General features: G+C 52.8%; 1 protein-coding gene across 3 annotated transcripts in view; it reads left to right on the top strand.

The window, feature by feature from the left end:
• The window catches only part of LOC140720121 (NACHT, LRR and PYD domains-containing protein 3-like), a 69,696-nt gene extending 53,761 nt beyond the window's left edge, over window positions 1-15,935 (top strand). For 2 of the 3 annotated variants that reach the window (XM_073035011.1, XM_073035010.1), the window contains exons 7-12: window positions 13,871-13,957; window positions 14,112-14,282; window positions 14,438-14,608; window positions 14,764-14,934; window positions 15,090-15,257; window positions 15,422-15,935. In XM_073035011.1, coding sequence (XP_072891112.1) covers window positions 13,871-13,957; window positions 14,112-14,282; window positions 14,438-14,608; window positions 14,764-14,934; window positions 15,090-15,257; window positions 15,422-15,509 — 856 coding nt within the window. In that variant the 3' untranslated portion in view covers window positions 15,510-15,935. The remainder of the gene's footprint in view (window positions 1-13,870; window positions 13,958-14,111; window positions 14,283-14,437; window positions 14,609-14,763; window positions 14,935-15,089; window positions 15,258-15,421) is intronic. The other variant, XM_073035012.1, reaches the window with a different exon arrangement.
• Window positions 15,936-16,294: the final 359 nt, after the last annotated feature.

Below are 16,294 nucleotides of genomic sequence, written 5' to 3'. Positions count from 1 at the left end.
GAGATCTCTCCTTCACATCCCCATTCCTCCCGTAGGATCACTCTTTCCTATCCCCCTTCCTCGAGTGGGATCTCTCTTCCCCATCCCCTTCCTCCTGTGGGAACTCACTTCCCCATCACCTTTCCTCCTGCAGGATCTCTCTTTCCTATCCCCCTTCCACCTGTGGGAACTCTCTTCCCAATCCCCCCATAACTGTAGTATCTCTTTTCCCCATCCCATTTCCTACTTCGGGATCACTTCTCAACATCCAGCTTCCTCCTGTGGGATATCTCTTCCCCATTCACCATCCTCCTGAGGGATCTCTTTTAGCGATCTCCTTCCTCCTGTGGGATCTCTCTTCCCCATCCACTTCCTCCTGTGGGATCTCTCTTCCCCATCCCCTTTCCTCCTGTGGGATCTCTCTTCCCCATCCCCCATTCTCCTGTGGGATCTCTCTTCCCCATCCCCCTTCCTCCTGTGGGATCTCTCTTCCCCATCTCCCTTTCTCCTGTGGGATCTCTCTTCCCAACCCCTTCCTCCTGTGGGATCTCTCTTCCCAACCACTTCCTCCTGTGGGATCTCTCTTCCCAACTCCTTCCTCCTGTGTGATCTCTCTTCCAGATCCCCCTTCCTCCTGTGGGATCTCTCTTCCCCATCCACCTTCCTCCTATGGGATCTCACTTCCCGAACTCTTTCCTCCTGTGGTATCTCTCTGCTCCATCCCCTTCCTCCTGTCGGAACACTTTCACCATCCCCCTTCCTCCTGTGGGATTTCTCTTCCCCATCCCCCTGCCTTCTGTGTGATCTCTCTTCCCCATTCCCCTGCCTTCTGTGTAATCTGTCTTCCCGATCCCTTTCCTCCTGTCGGATCACTTTCCCCATCCCCCTTACTGTGGGATCTCTCTTCCCCATTCCCATCCTCTTATGGGATCTCTCATCCCCATCACTCTTCCTCCTATAGGATCTCTCTTCCCCATCCCCCTTCCTCCTGTGGTATCTCTCTTCCCCATCCCCTTCCTCCTGTAGGATCTCTCTTCCCCATCCCCCTTCCACCTGTAGGATCTCTCTTCCCCATCCGCCTTCCTCCTGTGGGATCTCTCCTTCCCTTTCCCCTTTCTCCCGTAGGATCTCTCTTTTCTATCCCCATTCCTCCTGTGGTATCTCTCTTCCCCATCCCCCATTCTCCTGTGGGATCTCTCTTCCCCATCCCCCTTCCTCCTGTGGGATCTCTCTTCCCCATCTCCCTTTCTCCTGTGGGATCTCTCTTCCCAACCCCTTCCTCCTGTGGGATCTCTCTTCCCAACCACTTCCTCCTGTGGGATCTCTCTTCCCAACTCCTTCCTCCTGTGTGATCTCTCTTCCAGATCCCCCTTCCTCCTGTGGGATCTCTCTTCCCCATCCACCTTCCTCCTATGGGATCTCACTTCCCGAACCCTTTCCTCCTGTGGTATCTCTCTTCTCCATCCCCTTCCTCCTGTCGGAACACTTTCACCATCCCCCTTCCTCCTGTGGGATCTCTCTTCCCCATCCCCCTTCCTCCTGTGGGATCTCTCTTCCCCATCCCCTTCCTCCTGTGGGATCTCTCTTCCCCATCCCCCTTCCACCTGTAGGATCTCTCTTCCCCATCCCCCATCCGCTTGTGGGATCTCTCTCCACCATCCCCCTTCCTCCTGTAGGATCTCTCTTCCCCATCCCCCTTCCTCCTGTGGTATCTCTCTTCCCCATCCCCTTCCTCCTGTAGGATCTCTCTTCCCCATCCCCCTTCCACCTGTAGGATCTCTCTTCCCCATCCGCCTTCCTCCTGTGGGATCTCTCCTTCCCATTCCCCTTTCTCCCGTAGGATCTCTGTTTTCCATCCCCCTTCGACGTGTAGGAACTCTGATCCCCATCCCACTTCCTCCTGTGGGATCTCTCCTCCCCATCCCCCTTCCTCCTATAATATCTCTCTTCCACATCCCTCTTCCTCCTGTTGGATCTCCCTTCACCATCCGCCTTCCTCCTGTGGGATCTCTCTTTTCTATCCCCCTTCGACCTGTGGGAACTCTGTTCCCCATCCCAATTCCTTCTGTGGGATTTCTCTTCCCCATCCGCCTTCCTCCTGTGGGATCTCTCCTTCCCATCCCCCATTCCTCCCGTAGGATCACTCTTTCCTATCCCCCTTCCTCGAGTGGGATCTCTCTTTCCCATCCCCTTCCTCCTGTGGGATCTCTCTTCCCCGTGACCTTTCCTCCTACAGGATCTCTCTTTCCTATCCCCCTTCCACCTGTGGGAACTCTCTTCCCAATCCCCCCATAACTGTAGTATCTCTTTTCCACATCCCATTTCCTACTGCGGGATCACTTCTCAACATCCAGCTTCCTCCTTGGGATCTCTCTTCCCCATTCACCATCCTCCTGAGGGATCTCTTTTAGAGATCTCCTTCCTCCTGTGGGATCTCTCTTCCTCATCCACTTCCTCCTGTGGGATCTCTCTTCCCCATCCTCTTTCCTCCTGTGGGATCTCTCTTCCCCATCCCCCATTATCTTGTGGGATCTCTCTTCCCCATCCCCCTTCCTCCTGTGGCATCTCTCTTCACCATCTCCTTTTCTCCTGTGGGATCTCTCTTCCCAACCCCTTCCTCCTGTGGGATCTCTCTTCCCAACCACTTCCTCCTGTGGGATCTCTCTTCCCAACTCCTTCCTCCTGTGTGATCTCTCTTCCAGATCCCCCTTCCTCCTGTGGGATCTCTCTTCCCCATCCACCTTCCTCCTATGGGATCTCACTTCCCGAACCCTTTCCTCCTGTGGTATCTCTCTTCTCCATCCCCTTCCTCCTGTCGGAACACTTTCACCATCCCCCTTCCTCCTGTGGGATTTCTCTTCCCCATTCCCCTGCCTTCTGTGTGATCTCTCTTCCCGATCCCTTTCCTCCTGTCGGATCACTTTCCCCATCCCCCTTACTGTGTGATCTCTCTTCCCCATCCCCCTGCCTTCTGTGTAATCTCTCTTTCCGATCCCTTTCCTCCTGTCGGATCACTTTACCCATCCCCCTTCCTTCTACAGGATCTCTCTTCCCCATCCCCCTTCCTCCTGTGGGATCTCTCTTCCCCATCCCCTTCCTCCTGTGGGATCTCTCTTCCCCATCCCCCTTCCACCTGTAGGATCTCTCTTCCCCATCCCCCATCCGCTTGTGGGATCTCTCTCCACCATCCCCCTTCCTCCTGTAGGATCTCTCTTCCCCATCCCCCTTCCTCCTGTGGTATCTCTCTTCCCCATCCCCTTCCTCCTGTAGGATCTCTCTTCCCCATCCCCCTTCCACCTGTAGGATCTCTCTTCCCCATCCGCCTTCCTCCTGTGGGATCTCTCCTTCCCATTCCCCTTTCTCCCGTAGGATCTCTGTTTTCCATCCCCCTTCGACGTGTAGGAACTCTGATCCCCATCCCACTTCCTCCTGTGGGATCTCTCCTCCCCATCCCCCTTCCTCCTATAATATCTCTCTTCCACATCCCTCTTCCTCCTGTTGGATCTCCCTTCACCATCCGCCTTCCTCCTGTGGGATCTCTCTTTTCTATCCCCCTTCGACCTGTGGGAACTCTGTTCCCCATCCCAATTCCTTCTGTGGGATTTCTCTTCCCCATCCGCCTTCCTCCTGTGGGATCTCTCCTTCCCATCCCCATTCCTCCCGTAGGATCACTCTTTCCTATCCCCCTTCCTCGAGTGGGATCTCTCTTTCCCATCCCCTTCCTCCTGTGGGATCTCTCTTCCCCGTGACCTTTCCTCCTACAGGATCTCTCTTTCCTATCCCCCTTCCACCTGTGGGAACTCTCTTCCCAATCCCCCCATAACTGTAGTATCTCTTTTCCACATCCCATTTCCTACTGCAGGATCACTTCTCAACATCCAGCTTCCTCCTGTGGGATCTCTCTTCCCCATTCACCATCCTCCTGAGGGATCTCTTTTAGAGATCTCCTTCCTCCTGTGGGATCTCTCTTCCCCATCCACTTCCTCCTGTGGGATCTCTCTTCCCCATCCTCTTTCCTCCTGTGGGATCTCTCTTCCCCATCCCCCATTCTCTTGTGGGATCTCTCTTCCCCATCCCCCTTCCTCCTGTGGCATCTCTCTTCCCCATCTCCTTTTCTCCTGTGGGATCTCTCTTCCCAACCCCTTCCTCCTGTGGGATCTCTCTTCCCAACCACTTCCTCCTGTGGGATCTCTCTTCCCAACTCCTTCCTCCTGTGTGATCTCTCTTCCAGATCCCCCTTCCTCCTGTGGGATCTCTCTTCCCCATCCACCTTCCTCCTATGGGATCTCACTTCCCGAACCCTTTCCTTCTGTGGTATCTCTCTTCTCCATCCCCTTCCTCCTGTCGGAACACTTTCACCATCCCCCTTCCTCCTGTGGGATTTCTCTTCCCCATTCCCCTGCCTTCTGTGTGATCTCTCTTCCCCATCCCCCTGCCTTCTGTGTGATCTCTCTTCCCGATCCCTTTCCTCTTGTCGGATCACTTTCCCCATCCCCCTTACTGTGTGATCTCTCTTCCCCATCCCCCTGCCTTCTGTGTAATCTCTCTTTCCGATCCCTTTCCTCCTGTCGGATCACTTTACCCATCCCCCTTCCTTCTACAGGATCTCTCTTCCCCACCCCTCTTCCTCCTGTTGGATCTCCCTTCACCATCCGCCTTCCTCCTGTGGGATCTCTCCTTCCCATTCCACTTTCTCCCGTAGGATCTCTCTTTTCCATCCCCCTTCGACCTGTGGGAACTCTGTTCCCCATCCCAATTCCTTCTGTGGGATTTCTCTTCCCTATCCCACTAACCTTCTGTGGGATCTCTCTTCGCCATCCCCTTCCTCCTGTGGGATCTCGCTTCCCAATCCCCCCATAACTGTAGTATCTCTTTTCCCCATCCCATTTCCTACTGCGGGATCACTTATCAACATCCATCTTCCTCCGGTGGGATCTCTCTTCCCCATTCACCTTCCTCTAGAGGGATCTCTTTTCGCGATCTCCTTCCTCCTGTGGGATCTCGCTTCCCCATGTAGAATTCTTTTCCCGATCTCCTTCCTCCCCTTCGATCTCCCTTCCTGATTCAGCTTCCTACTGCGGGATTTCTCTACTATATCCACTTCATCCTGTGGGATCTCCCTTCCCCATCCTCTTCCTCCTGTGGGATCTCTCTTCCCCATCCCCCTTCCTCCTGTGGGATCTCTCTTTCCCATCCCCCTTTCTCCTGTGGGATCTCTCTTCCCAACCCCTTCCTCCTGTGGGATCTCCCTTCCCAACCACTTCCTCCTGTGGGATCTCTCTTCCCAACCACTTCCACCTGTGGGATCTCTCTTCCCAACTCCTTCCTCCTGTGTGATCTCTCTTCCAGATCCCCCTTCCTCCTGTGGGATCTCTCTTCCCCATCCACCTTCCTCCTATGGGATTTCACTTCCCGAACCCTTTCCTCCTGTGGTATCTCTCTTCTCCATCCCCTTCCTCCTGTCGGATCACTTTCCCCAACCCCCTTCCTCCTGTGGGATTTCTCTTCCCCATCCCCCTGCCTTCTGTGTGATCTATCTTCCCGATCCCTTTCCTCATGTCGGATCACTTTCCCCATCCCCCTTACTGTGGGATCTCTCTTCCCCATCCCCTTCCTACTGTGCAATCTCCCTTCCCCATCCCCCTTCCTCGTGTGGGATCTCCTTAACCCATCCCCCTTCCTCCCAAGCGATCATTTTTCCCCATCCCCCTTCCTCCTATAGGATCTCTCTTCCCCATCCCCCTTCCTCCTGTGGGATCTCTCTTCCCCATCCCCTTCCTCCTGTAGGATCTCTCTTCCCCATCCGCCTTCCTCCTGTGGGATCTCTCCTTCCCATTCCTCTTTCTCCCGTAGGATCTCTCTTTTCCAACCCCTTCGACCTGTGGGAACTCTGTTCCCCATCCCACTTCCTCCTGTGGGATCTGTCTTCCCCATCCGCCTTCCTCCTGTGAGATCTCTCCTTCACATCCCCATTCCTCCCGTAGGATCACTCTTTCCTATCCCCCTTCCTCGAGTGGGATCTCTCTTCCCCATCCCCTTCCTCCTGTGGGAACTCACTTCCCCATCACCTTTCCTCCTGCAGGATCTCTCTTTCCTATCCCCCTTCCACCTGTGGGAACTCTCTTCCCAATCCCCCCATAACTGTAGTATCTCTTTTCCCCATCCCATTTCCTACTTCGGGATCACTTCTCAACATCCAGCTTCCTCCTGTGGGATATCTCTTCCCCATTCACCATCCTCCTGAGGGATCTCTTTTAGCGATCTCCTTCCTCCTGTGGGATCTCTCTTCCCCATCCACTTCCTCCTGTGGGATCTCTCTTCCCCATCCCCTTTCCTCCTGTGGGATCTCTCTTCCCCATCCCCCATTCTCCTGTGGGATCTCTCTTCCCCATCCCCCTTCCTCCTGTGGGATCTCTCTTCCCCATCTCCCTTTCTCCTGTGGGATCTCTCTTCCCAACCCCTTCCTCCTGTGGGATCTCTCTTCCCAACCACTTCCTCCTGTGGGATCTCTCTTCCCAACTCCTTCCTCCTGTGTGATCTCTCTTCCAGATCCCCCTTCCTCCTGTGGGATCTCTCTTCCCCATCCACCTTCCTCCTATGGGATCTCACTTCCCGAACTCTTTCCTCCTGTGGTATCTCTCTGCTCCATTCCCTTCCTCCTGTCGGAACACTTTCACCATCCCCCTTCCTCCTGTGGGATTTCTCTTCCCCATCCCCCTGCCTTCTGTGTGATCTCTCTTCCCCATTCCCCTGCCTTCTGTGTAATCTGTCTTCCCGATCCCTTTCCTCCTGTCGGATCACTTTCCCCATCCCCCTTACTGTGGGATCTCTCTTCCCCATTCCCATCCTCTTATGGGATCTCTCATCCCCATCACTCTTCCTCCTATAGGATCTCTCTTCCCCATCCCCCTTCCTCCTGTGGTATCTCTCTTCCCCATCCCCTTCCTCCTGTAGGATCTCTCTTCCCCATCCCCCTTCCACCTGTAGGATCTCTCTTCCCCATCCGCCTTCCTCCTGTGGGATCTCTCCAACCCATTCCCCTTTCTCCCGTAGGATCTCTGTTTTCCATCCCCCTTCGACCTGTAGGAACTCTGTTCCCCATCCCACTTGCTCCTGTGGGATCTCTCTTCCCCATCCCCCTTCCTCCTGTGGGATCTCACTTCCCCATCCCCCTTCCTCCTATGGGATCTCTCTTCCCCATCCCCTTCCTCGTGTAGGATCTCCTTTACCCATCCCCCTTCCTCCTATAGGATCTCTCTTCCCCATCCCTCTTCCTCCTGTTGGTTCTCCCTTCACCATCCGCCTTCCTCCTGTGGGATCTCTCCTTCCCATTCCCCTTTCTCCCGTAGGATCTCTCTTTTCTATAGCCCTTCGACCTGTGGGAACTCTGTTCCCCATCCCAATTCCTTCTGTGGGATTTCTCTTCCCTATCCCACTTCCTTCTGTGGGATCTCTCTTCCCCATCCCCTTCCTCCTGTGGGATCTCTCTTCCCAATCCCCCCATAACTGTAGTATCTCTTTTCCCCATCCCATTTCCTACTGCGGGATCACTTATCAACATCCAGCTTCCTCCGGTGGGATCTCTCTTCCCCATTCACCTTCCTCTAGAGGGATCTCTTTTCGCGATCTCCTTCCTCCTGTGGGATCTCTCTTCCCCATCCGCTTCCCCATGTAGAATTATTTTCCCGATCTCCTTCCTCCCCTTCGATCTCCCTTCCTGATTCAGCTTCCTACTTCGGGATTTCTCTACTATATCCACTTCCTCCTGTGGGATCTCTCTTCCCCATCCTCTTCCTCCTGTGGGATCTCTCTTTCCCATCCCCCTTTCTCCTGTGGGATCTCTCTTCCCAACCCCTTCCTCCTGTGGGATCTCTCTTCCCATCCCCCTTTCTCCTGTGGGATCTCCCTTCCCAACCACTTCCTCCTGTGGGATCTCTCTTCCCAACCACTTCCTCCTGTGGGATCTCTCTTCCCAACTCCTTCCTCCTGTGTGATCTCTCTTCCAGATCCCCCTTCCTCCTGTGGGATCTCTCTTCCCCATCCACCTTCCTCCTATGGGATCTCACTTCCCGAACCCTTTCCTCCTGTGGTATCTCTCTTCTCCATCCCCTTCCTCCTGACGGAACACTTTCCCCATCCCCCTTCCTCCTGTCGGAACACTTTCCCCATCCCCCTTCCTCCTGTCAGAACACTTTCCCCAACCCCCTTCCTCCTATGGGATCTCTCTTCTCCATCCCCTTCCTCATGTCGGATCACTTTCCCCAACCCCCTTCCTCCTGTGGGATTTCTCTTCCCCATCCCCCTGCCTTCTGTGTGATCTATCTTCCCGATCCCTTTCCTCCTGTCGGATCACTTTCCCCATACCCCTACCTCCTGTGGGATCTCTTTTCCACATCCCCCTTCCTCCTGTGGGATCTCTCTTCCCCATCCCCCATCCTCTTGTGGGATCTCTCTTCCCCATCTCCCTTCCTTCTGAGGGAATTCTCTTCTGAATCCCCTTCCTCTGTGGTATCTCTCTTTCCCATCCCCCTACCACCTGTTGGATCTCTCTTCCACATCCCCCATCCTCCTGTGGGATCTCTCTTCCACATCCCCCATCCTCCTGTGCCATCTCTCTTCCGCAGCCCCCTTCCTCCTGTGGGACAATGGACAATAGACAATAGGTGCAGAAGTAGACCATTCGGACCTTCGAGCCTGCAACGCCATTTTGAGATCATGGCTGATCATCTACTATCAATACCCGGTTCCTGCCTTGTCCCCATATCCCTTGCTTCCCCTATCCATAAGATACCTATCTAGCTCCTTCTTGAAAGCATCCAGAGAATTGGCCTCCACTACCTTCCGAGGCAGTGCATTCCAGACCCCCACAACTCTCTGGGAGAAGAAGTTTTTTCTTAACTCTGTCCTAAATGACCTACCCCTTATTCTCACACCATGCCCTCTGATACTGGACTCTCCCAGCATCTGGAACATATTTCCTGCCTCTATCTTATCCAATCCCTTAATAACCTTATATGTTTCAATCAGATCCCCTCTCAATCTCCTTAATTCCAGCGTGTACAAGCCCAGTCTCTCTAACCTCTCTGCGGCAGACAGTCCAGACATCCCAGGAATTAACCTCGCGAATCTACGCAGCACTTCCTCTACAGCCAGGATGTCCTTCCTTAACCCTGGAGACCAAAATTGTACACAATACTCCAGGTGTGGTCTCACCAGGGCTCTGTACAAATGCAAGAGGATTTCCTTGCTCTTGTACTCAATTCCCCTTGTAATAAAGGCCAACAATCCATTAGCCTTCTTCACTGCCTGCTGCACTTGCTCATTCACCTTCAGTGACTGATGAACAAGGACTCCTAGATCTCTTTGTATTTCTCCCTTACCTAACTCTACACCGTTCAGATAATAATCTGCCTTCCTGTTCTTACTCCCAAAGAGGATAACCTTACGCTTATTCACATTAAATGTCATCTGCCAAGTATCTGCCCACTCACCCAGCCTATTCAAGTCACCCTGAATTCTCCTAACATCCTCATCACATGTCACACTGCCACCCAGCTTAGTATCATCAGTAAATTTGCTGATGTTATTCTCAATGCCTTCATCTAAATCGTTGATGTAAATTGTAAACAGCTGTGGTCCCAATACCGAGCCCTGTGGCACCCCACTGGTCACCACCTGCCATTCCAAGAAACACCCATTCACCGTTACCCTTTGCTTTCTATCTGCCAAACAGTTTTCTATCCATGTCAATGTCTTCCCCCCGATGCCCTGAGCTTTGATTTTACCCAACAATCTCCTATGTGGTACCTTATCAAATGCCTTCTGAAAATCGAGGTACACTACATCCACTGGATCTCACCCATCTAACTTCCTGGTTACGTCCTCGAAAAACTCCAACAGATTAGTCAAGCATGATTTACCCTTGGTAAATCCATGCTGGCTCGGCCCAATCCTATCACTGCTATCCAGATATGCCACTATTTCACCCTTAATAATGGACTCTAGCATCTTCCCCACCACCGATGTCATGCTGACAGGTCGATACTTCTGTTTTCTCCCTCCCTCCTTTCTTAAAAAATGGGATAACATTAGCCATTCTCCAACCCTCAGGAACTGATCCTGAATCTAAGGAACTTTGGAAAATGATTACCAATGCATCCGCAATTTCCAGGGCCAACTCCTTTAGTACCCTAGGATGCAGACCATCTGGACCTGGGGATTTGTCAGCCTTCAGTCCCATCAGTCTACTCATCACCGTTTCCTTCCGAATGTCAATCTGTTTCATTTCCTCTGTTACCCTATGTCCTTGGCCCATCCATACATCTGGGAGATTGCTTGTGTCTTCCTTAGTGAAAACAGATCCAAAGTACTCATTAAATTCTTCTGCCATTTCTCTGTTTCCCATAACAATTTCACCCAATTCATTCTTCAAGGGCCCAACATTGTTCTTAACTATATTCCTTCTCTTCACATACCTAAAAAAGCTCTTGCTATTCCTTTATATTCCTGTTTAGCTTGCGTTCGTACCCGTATTGCCTTTTTAGTTAAGTTCTGTTGTTCCTTAAAAACTTCCCAATCATCTGTCCTCCCACTCACCTTAGCTCTGTCATACTTCCTTTTTTTTAATGCTATGCAATCTCTTACTTCCTTTGTCAACCACTGTGGCCCCTTTCCTCCCTTTGAATCCTTCCTTCTCTGGGGATGAACTGATTTTGCACCTTGTGCATTATTCACAAGAATACCTGCCATTGCTGTTCCACTGTCCTTTCTGCTAGGCTATCCTTCCAGTCAACTTTGGCCAGCTCCTCCCTCATGGCCCCATAGTTTCCCCTGTTCAGCTGCAACACTGACACCTCCGATCTGCCCTTATCCTTCTCAAACTGTAGATAAAAACATATCATGTTATGGTCACTACCCCCTAATGGCTCCTTTACTTCAAAGTCGCTTATCAAATCCTGTTCATTACAAAAGACTAAATCCAGAATAGCCTTGTCCGTGGTCGGCTCTCGTATAAGCTGTTCCAAGAATGCATCCCGTAGGCACTCTACAAACTCCCTATCCTGGGGTCCAGCACCAAACTGTTTCTCCCAGTTCACCTGCATGTTTAAATTCCCCACCCCCTTCCTCCTGTGGGATCTCTCTTCTTCATCCCCTTCCTCCTGTGGGATCTCTCTTCCCCTTCCCCCTTCCTCCAGAGGGATCACACTTCCCCAACGCCCTTCCTCCTGTGGGATATCTCTTCCACATTCCTCTTCCTCCTGTGAGATCTCTCTTCTTCATCCCCTTCCTCCTGTGGGATATTTCTTCCACATTCCCCTTCCTCCTGTGAGATCTCTCTTCTTCATCCCCTTCCTCCTGTGGGATCTCTCTTCCACATTCCCCTTCCTCCTGTGGGATCTCTCTTCCACATCTCCCTTTCTCCTGTGGGATCTCTCTTCCCCATCCCCCTTCCTCCAGAGGGATCTCACTTCCCCAACCGCCTTCCTCCTGTGGGATCTCTCCTTCCCATTCCCCTTCCTCCCATAGGATCTCTTTCCTATTCCCCTCCCTCCTGTGGGATGTTTCTTCCACATCACTCTTCCTCCTGTGGGATATCTCCCTCCAATCCTCTTCCTTCGGTGGGATCTGTCTTCCCAGTCCCCCTTCCTCGTTTGGGATCACTTTTCCCCATCCCCCTTCTGCCTGTCAGATCTCTCTTACCCATTCTCCATCCTCCTGTCGGATCTCTCTTCCCAGTCCCCTTCCTCCTGTCGGATCTCTCTTCCACATCCCCCTCCTCTTGAGGGATCTCTCTTCCCCAACACCCTTCCTCCTGTGGGATCTCTCTTTCCCTATCTCCTTCTTCCTGTGGGATCTCTTCCCATTTTCTTCCTCCTGTGGGATCTCTCTTCCCCATCCCCCTTCCTCATGTGGGATCTCTCTTCCCTACTGTGTGATCTCTCTTCCCCATCGCCTTCCACCTATGGGACCTCTTGCCCATCCCCCTCCCTCCTGTGGGATGTTTCTTCCCCATTCCCCTTACTGCTGTTTGATATGCCATCCCAGTCCCCTGCCTCCTGTGGGATCTCTTTTCCCCACCCCCCTACCTCCTGTTGGAACTCTCTTCCTGATTCTGTTTCCTACTGTGGGATCACTCTTCCCCATCCACTTTCTCCTGCTGGAAATTTCTTCCCCATCCCCCTTTCTCCTGAGGGATCTCTCTTCTCCATCTCCCTTCCTCCTATGGGATCTCTCTTCCCCATCCCCCTTCCACCTGTGGGATCTCTCTTCCAAACTTGCTCCTGCGGGATCTCTCATTGCCTTCCCCTTCTCCTGTGGGATCTCTCCTGCTGATTCCGTTTCCTCCTGTGGGATCTTTCTTCCCCATCCCTGTCCCCCTGTTGTATTTCTCTTCCCCATCCTCCTTCCTCCTGTGGGATCTCTTCCCCATCCCCGTCCCCCTGTTGGATTTCTCTTCCCCATCCTCCTTCCTCCTATGGGACCTCTTCCCCATTCCCCTTCCTCCTGTGGGATCTCTCTTCCCCATCCACCTTCCTCCTGTGGGATCTCTCCTTCCCATTCCCTTTCCTCCCATAGGATCTCTCTTTCCTAACCCCTTCCACCTGTGGGAACTCTCTTCCCCATCCCCCCAACTCCTGCGGTATCTCCTTTCCTCATCCCTTCCTTCCTTTGGGATCACTTTTCCCCATCCCCCTTCCTCCTGTGGGAACTCGTTTCCCCATCACATTCCTCTTGTGGGATCGGTTTTCCCCATCCCCCTTCTTCCTGTGGGATCTCTTTTTCCCCATCCATTTCCTACTGTGGGATCTCTCTTTCCCATCCCCCTTCCTCCTGTGGGATCTCTCTTCCCCTTCCCCCTTCCTCCTGTGGGATCTCTCTTCCCCATCCCTGTCCCCCTGTTGGATCTCTCTTCCCCATCTCCTTCCTCCTATGGGATCTCTCCTTCCCAATACCCCAAACACCTGTAGGATCTCTTTTCCCCATCCCACTTCTTCCTGCCGGATCTCATTTCCTCATCCCATCCCTCCTGTGGGATATCTCTTGCCCATCCCCTTCCTTCTGTAGATCTCTTTTCCCAATCTCCTTTCTCCTGTGGGATCTCTTTTCCTGATTCAGCTTTCTACTGCGGGATCTCTCGTCCCCATCCACTTCCTCCTCTGGGATCTCTCTTCCCCTTTCCTCTTCCTCCTGTGGGATATCTCTTTCCCATCCTCTTCCTCCTGTGGGATCTCTCATCCCCATCCCCCTTTCTCCTGATGGATCTCTCTTTCCCATCCCGCGGTGGGATCTCTCCTTCCCCATACCCCCATAACTGTGGTATCGCTTTTCCCCATCCCATTTCGTCCTGCGGGATCTCTCTTTCCCCATCCCACTTCCTCCTGTGGGATCTCTCTTCCCCATCCCCTTCCTCCTGTGGGATCTCTCTTCCCCATCCCCCCATAACTGTGGTATCTCTTTTCCCCATCCCACTTCCTCCTGTGGGATCTCGTTTCCCCATCACTTTCCTCTTGTGTCTTTCCATCCGTTCCCTCAGGTGGGGTCTCTTCCTCCATCTCCCATCGACATTTCCCAATTCACAAAGCTTCCTCACTGTGGGGCTATATCACCTTCATCCCTGCCCCTTCTGACACTCTGTGGTCAGTAACACTTTTCTAGCCAACGGAGAACGACACAGAATATGTGGAGTTCACAGGGTCACAGCAACAGACTAAATGACTGACATTGGGTGAATACCCTGGAGCTGGGCAGTGAGGGACATTGACAGTGATGGGAACTCTGATCAGTGATTTACGGAAGGGTTTAATGTTTCCTGAAATATCCGCTTGAGAGAATTTCCCTCAGACCCACGGTTTGTATCACTTTGTTCATCAATTTGTCTGTTTGTGTTTAGACTTGGGGAGAATGAACTGGGAGATTCAGGAGTGAAACTGGTCTCTGCGGCTCTGAGGAACCCGGAGTGTAAAATACAGAAACTGGGGTAAGTACCAGACTGTGGGAGATTGGTTTACAGTCACTGGGTGTCTGACACTGAACATTAATGTGATCAGTAATTGTGTTACTGATAAACACTGGGGATTTGTACCGTCTCCTGTCTCTCTGTGTCCTTCACCCTCACTCTCTCTCATCTCCAGGCTGAACAATGTCGGTCTCACAGATTCTGGTGCCGAGGATTTCACCTCCGCTCTCAGTACAAAACCATCACTGACGGAGCTGGACCTGAGTTGTAATAAACTGGGAGATTCAGGAGTGAAACTGGTGTTGTCGGCTCTGAGAATCTCAGAGTGTAAAATACAGAAACTGTGGTAAGTACCAGACTGTGGGAGATTGTGTTTACAGTCACTGTGTGTCTGACAATGAACATTAATGTAATCAGTAATAGTGTTACTGATAAACACTGGGGATTTGTACTGTCTCCTGTCTCTCTGTGTCCTTCACCCTCACTCTCTCTCATCTCCAGGCTGTTAGATGTCAGTCTCACAGATTCTGGGGCCGAGGATCTCGTCTCCGCTCTCAGTACAAACCCATCCCTGACGGAGCTGGACTCGAATTGTTATAAACTGGGATATTTTGGAGTGAAACTGGTGTTTTCGGCTCTGAGGAACCCGGAGTGTAAAATACAGAAACTGCGGTAAGTACCAGACTGTGGGAGATTGTGTTGACAGTCACTGGGTGTCTGACACTGAACATTAATGTAATCAGTAATAGTGTTACTGATAAACACTGGGGAGCTGTGCCGTCTCCTGTCTCTCTGTGTCCTTCACCCTCACTCTCTCTCATCTCCAGGCTGAACAATGTCGGTCTCACAGATTCTGGGGCCGAGGATTTCGCCTCCGCTCTCAGTACAAATCGATCACTGACGGAGCTGTACCTGAGTGGTGATAAACTGCAAGATTCAAGAGTGAAACTGGTCTCTGCAGCTCTGAGGAACCCGGAGTGTAAAATACAGAGACTACGGTAAGTACCAGACTGTGGGAGATTGTGTTTACAGTCACTGGGTGTCTGACACTGAATATTAATGTAATCAGTAATAGTGTTACTGATAAACACTGGGGATTTGTACCGTCTCCTGTCTCTCTGTGTCCTTCACCCTCACTCTCTCTCATCTCCAGGCTGTACAATGTCGGTCTCACAGATTCTGGGGCCGAGGATCTCGTCTCCGCTCTCAGTACAAACCCATTACTGACGGAGCTGGACCTGGGATACAACTCTCTGACAGACGGATCTGTCCCCGGTCTCCGCCGCCTCATACTGACCCTCCCGAGTCTGAAGCTGATCTGGTGAGTGTTTGTGTTAATGTTCAATGTGATAAAATGTCAGCGGATCCGCGGGTTTTCTGGTGATATTTGTCTGTGAGTGTTGTTGAAACATTAACCCCGGTCCCCTGTTACTGACACTGTTGTGTAATCTGTTTATTCCATCTTCATTCTCCCATCTGTTTCAGGCTGGACGGGAATCGGTTCAGTGAGACCGGGAGGAAGGAACTGAGATCTCTGCGGGAAGTCAGACCCGGACTGAGAGTGGATCTGTGAACATCTGAATGTGTGAACATCCCCGCCCGCGGGATGGAGCCGATTCCCCGCCCTCCCCTTTAAATCCCCCCTCCCCTTTAACTCCCCCACCCCTTTAACTCCCCCTCCCCTTTAACTCCCCCACCCCTTTAACTCCCCATCCGCTTTAACTCCCCCACCCCTTTAACTACCCCTCCCCTTTAATTACACCTCCCCTTTAACTCCCGCCCTTACCTTTAACGGCCGCGCGCCGGGGCTGATTCCCAACGGTTTTAACGGAACTGGCTGCGGTCTCGAGCTCGGTGATATCGGAAGCGCTCCCGCGGTGACGCACTTCCGCCGGATGTGCGGGATCGAGACTCTCCCGCGTGACACCCCGGGGAATTACCCGGACAGGAGGAGCCCGGGGGGCCGGGGCTCAGTCTGGGACACCGGTGTCCAGGGGGGGCGGGGGCTCAGTCTGGGACACCGGTGTCCAGGGGGGGGGGGGGGGGGGCTCAGTCTGGGACACCGGTGTCCAGGGGGGGCGGGGCTCAGTCTGGGACACCGGTGTCCCGGGGGGTCCGGGGCTCAGTCTGGGACACCGGTGTCCCGGGGGGGCGGGGCTCAGTCTGGGACACCGGTGTCCCGGGGGGTCCGGGGCTCAGTCTGGGACACCGGTGTCCCGGGGGGGGGGGGGGGGGGGCTCAGTCTGGGACTCCGGTGTCCCGGGAGAGAATCCTTTTGCTCCCGTTGCCGAGGACGGTGCATTCGGCAGTCTGGCCGATATAATGGTGTTAAATTGACAAATCCCTCGGCAATGGCCT

This window comes from Hemitrygon akajei, unplaced genomic scaffold (genome assembly GCF_048418815.1).
Source record: "Hemitrygon akajei unplaced genomic scaffold, sHemAka1.3 Scf000036, whole genome shotgun sequence".
Classification (NCBI taxonomy): domain Eukaryota; kingdom Metazoa; phylum Chordata; class Chondrichthyes; order Myliobatiformes; family Dasyatidae; genus Hemitrygon; species Hemitrygon akajei.
This window is presented reverse-complemented; position numbering and strand designations above follow the sequence as displayed.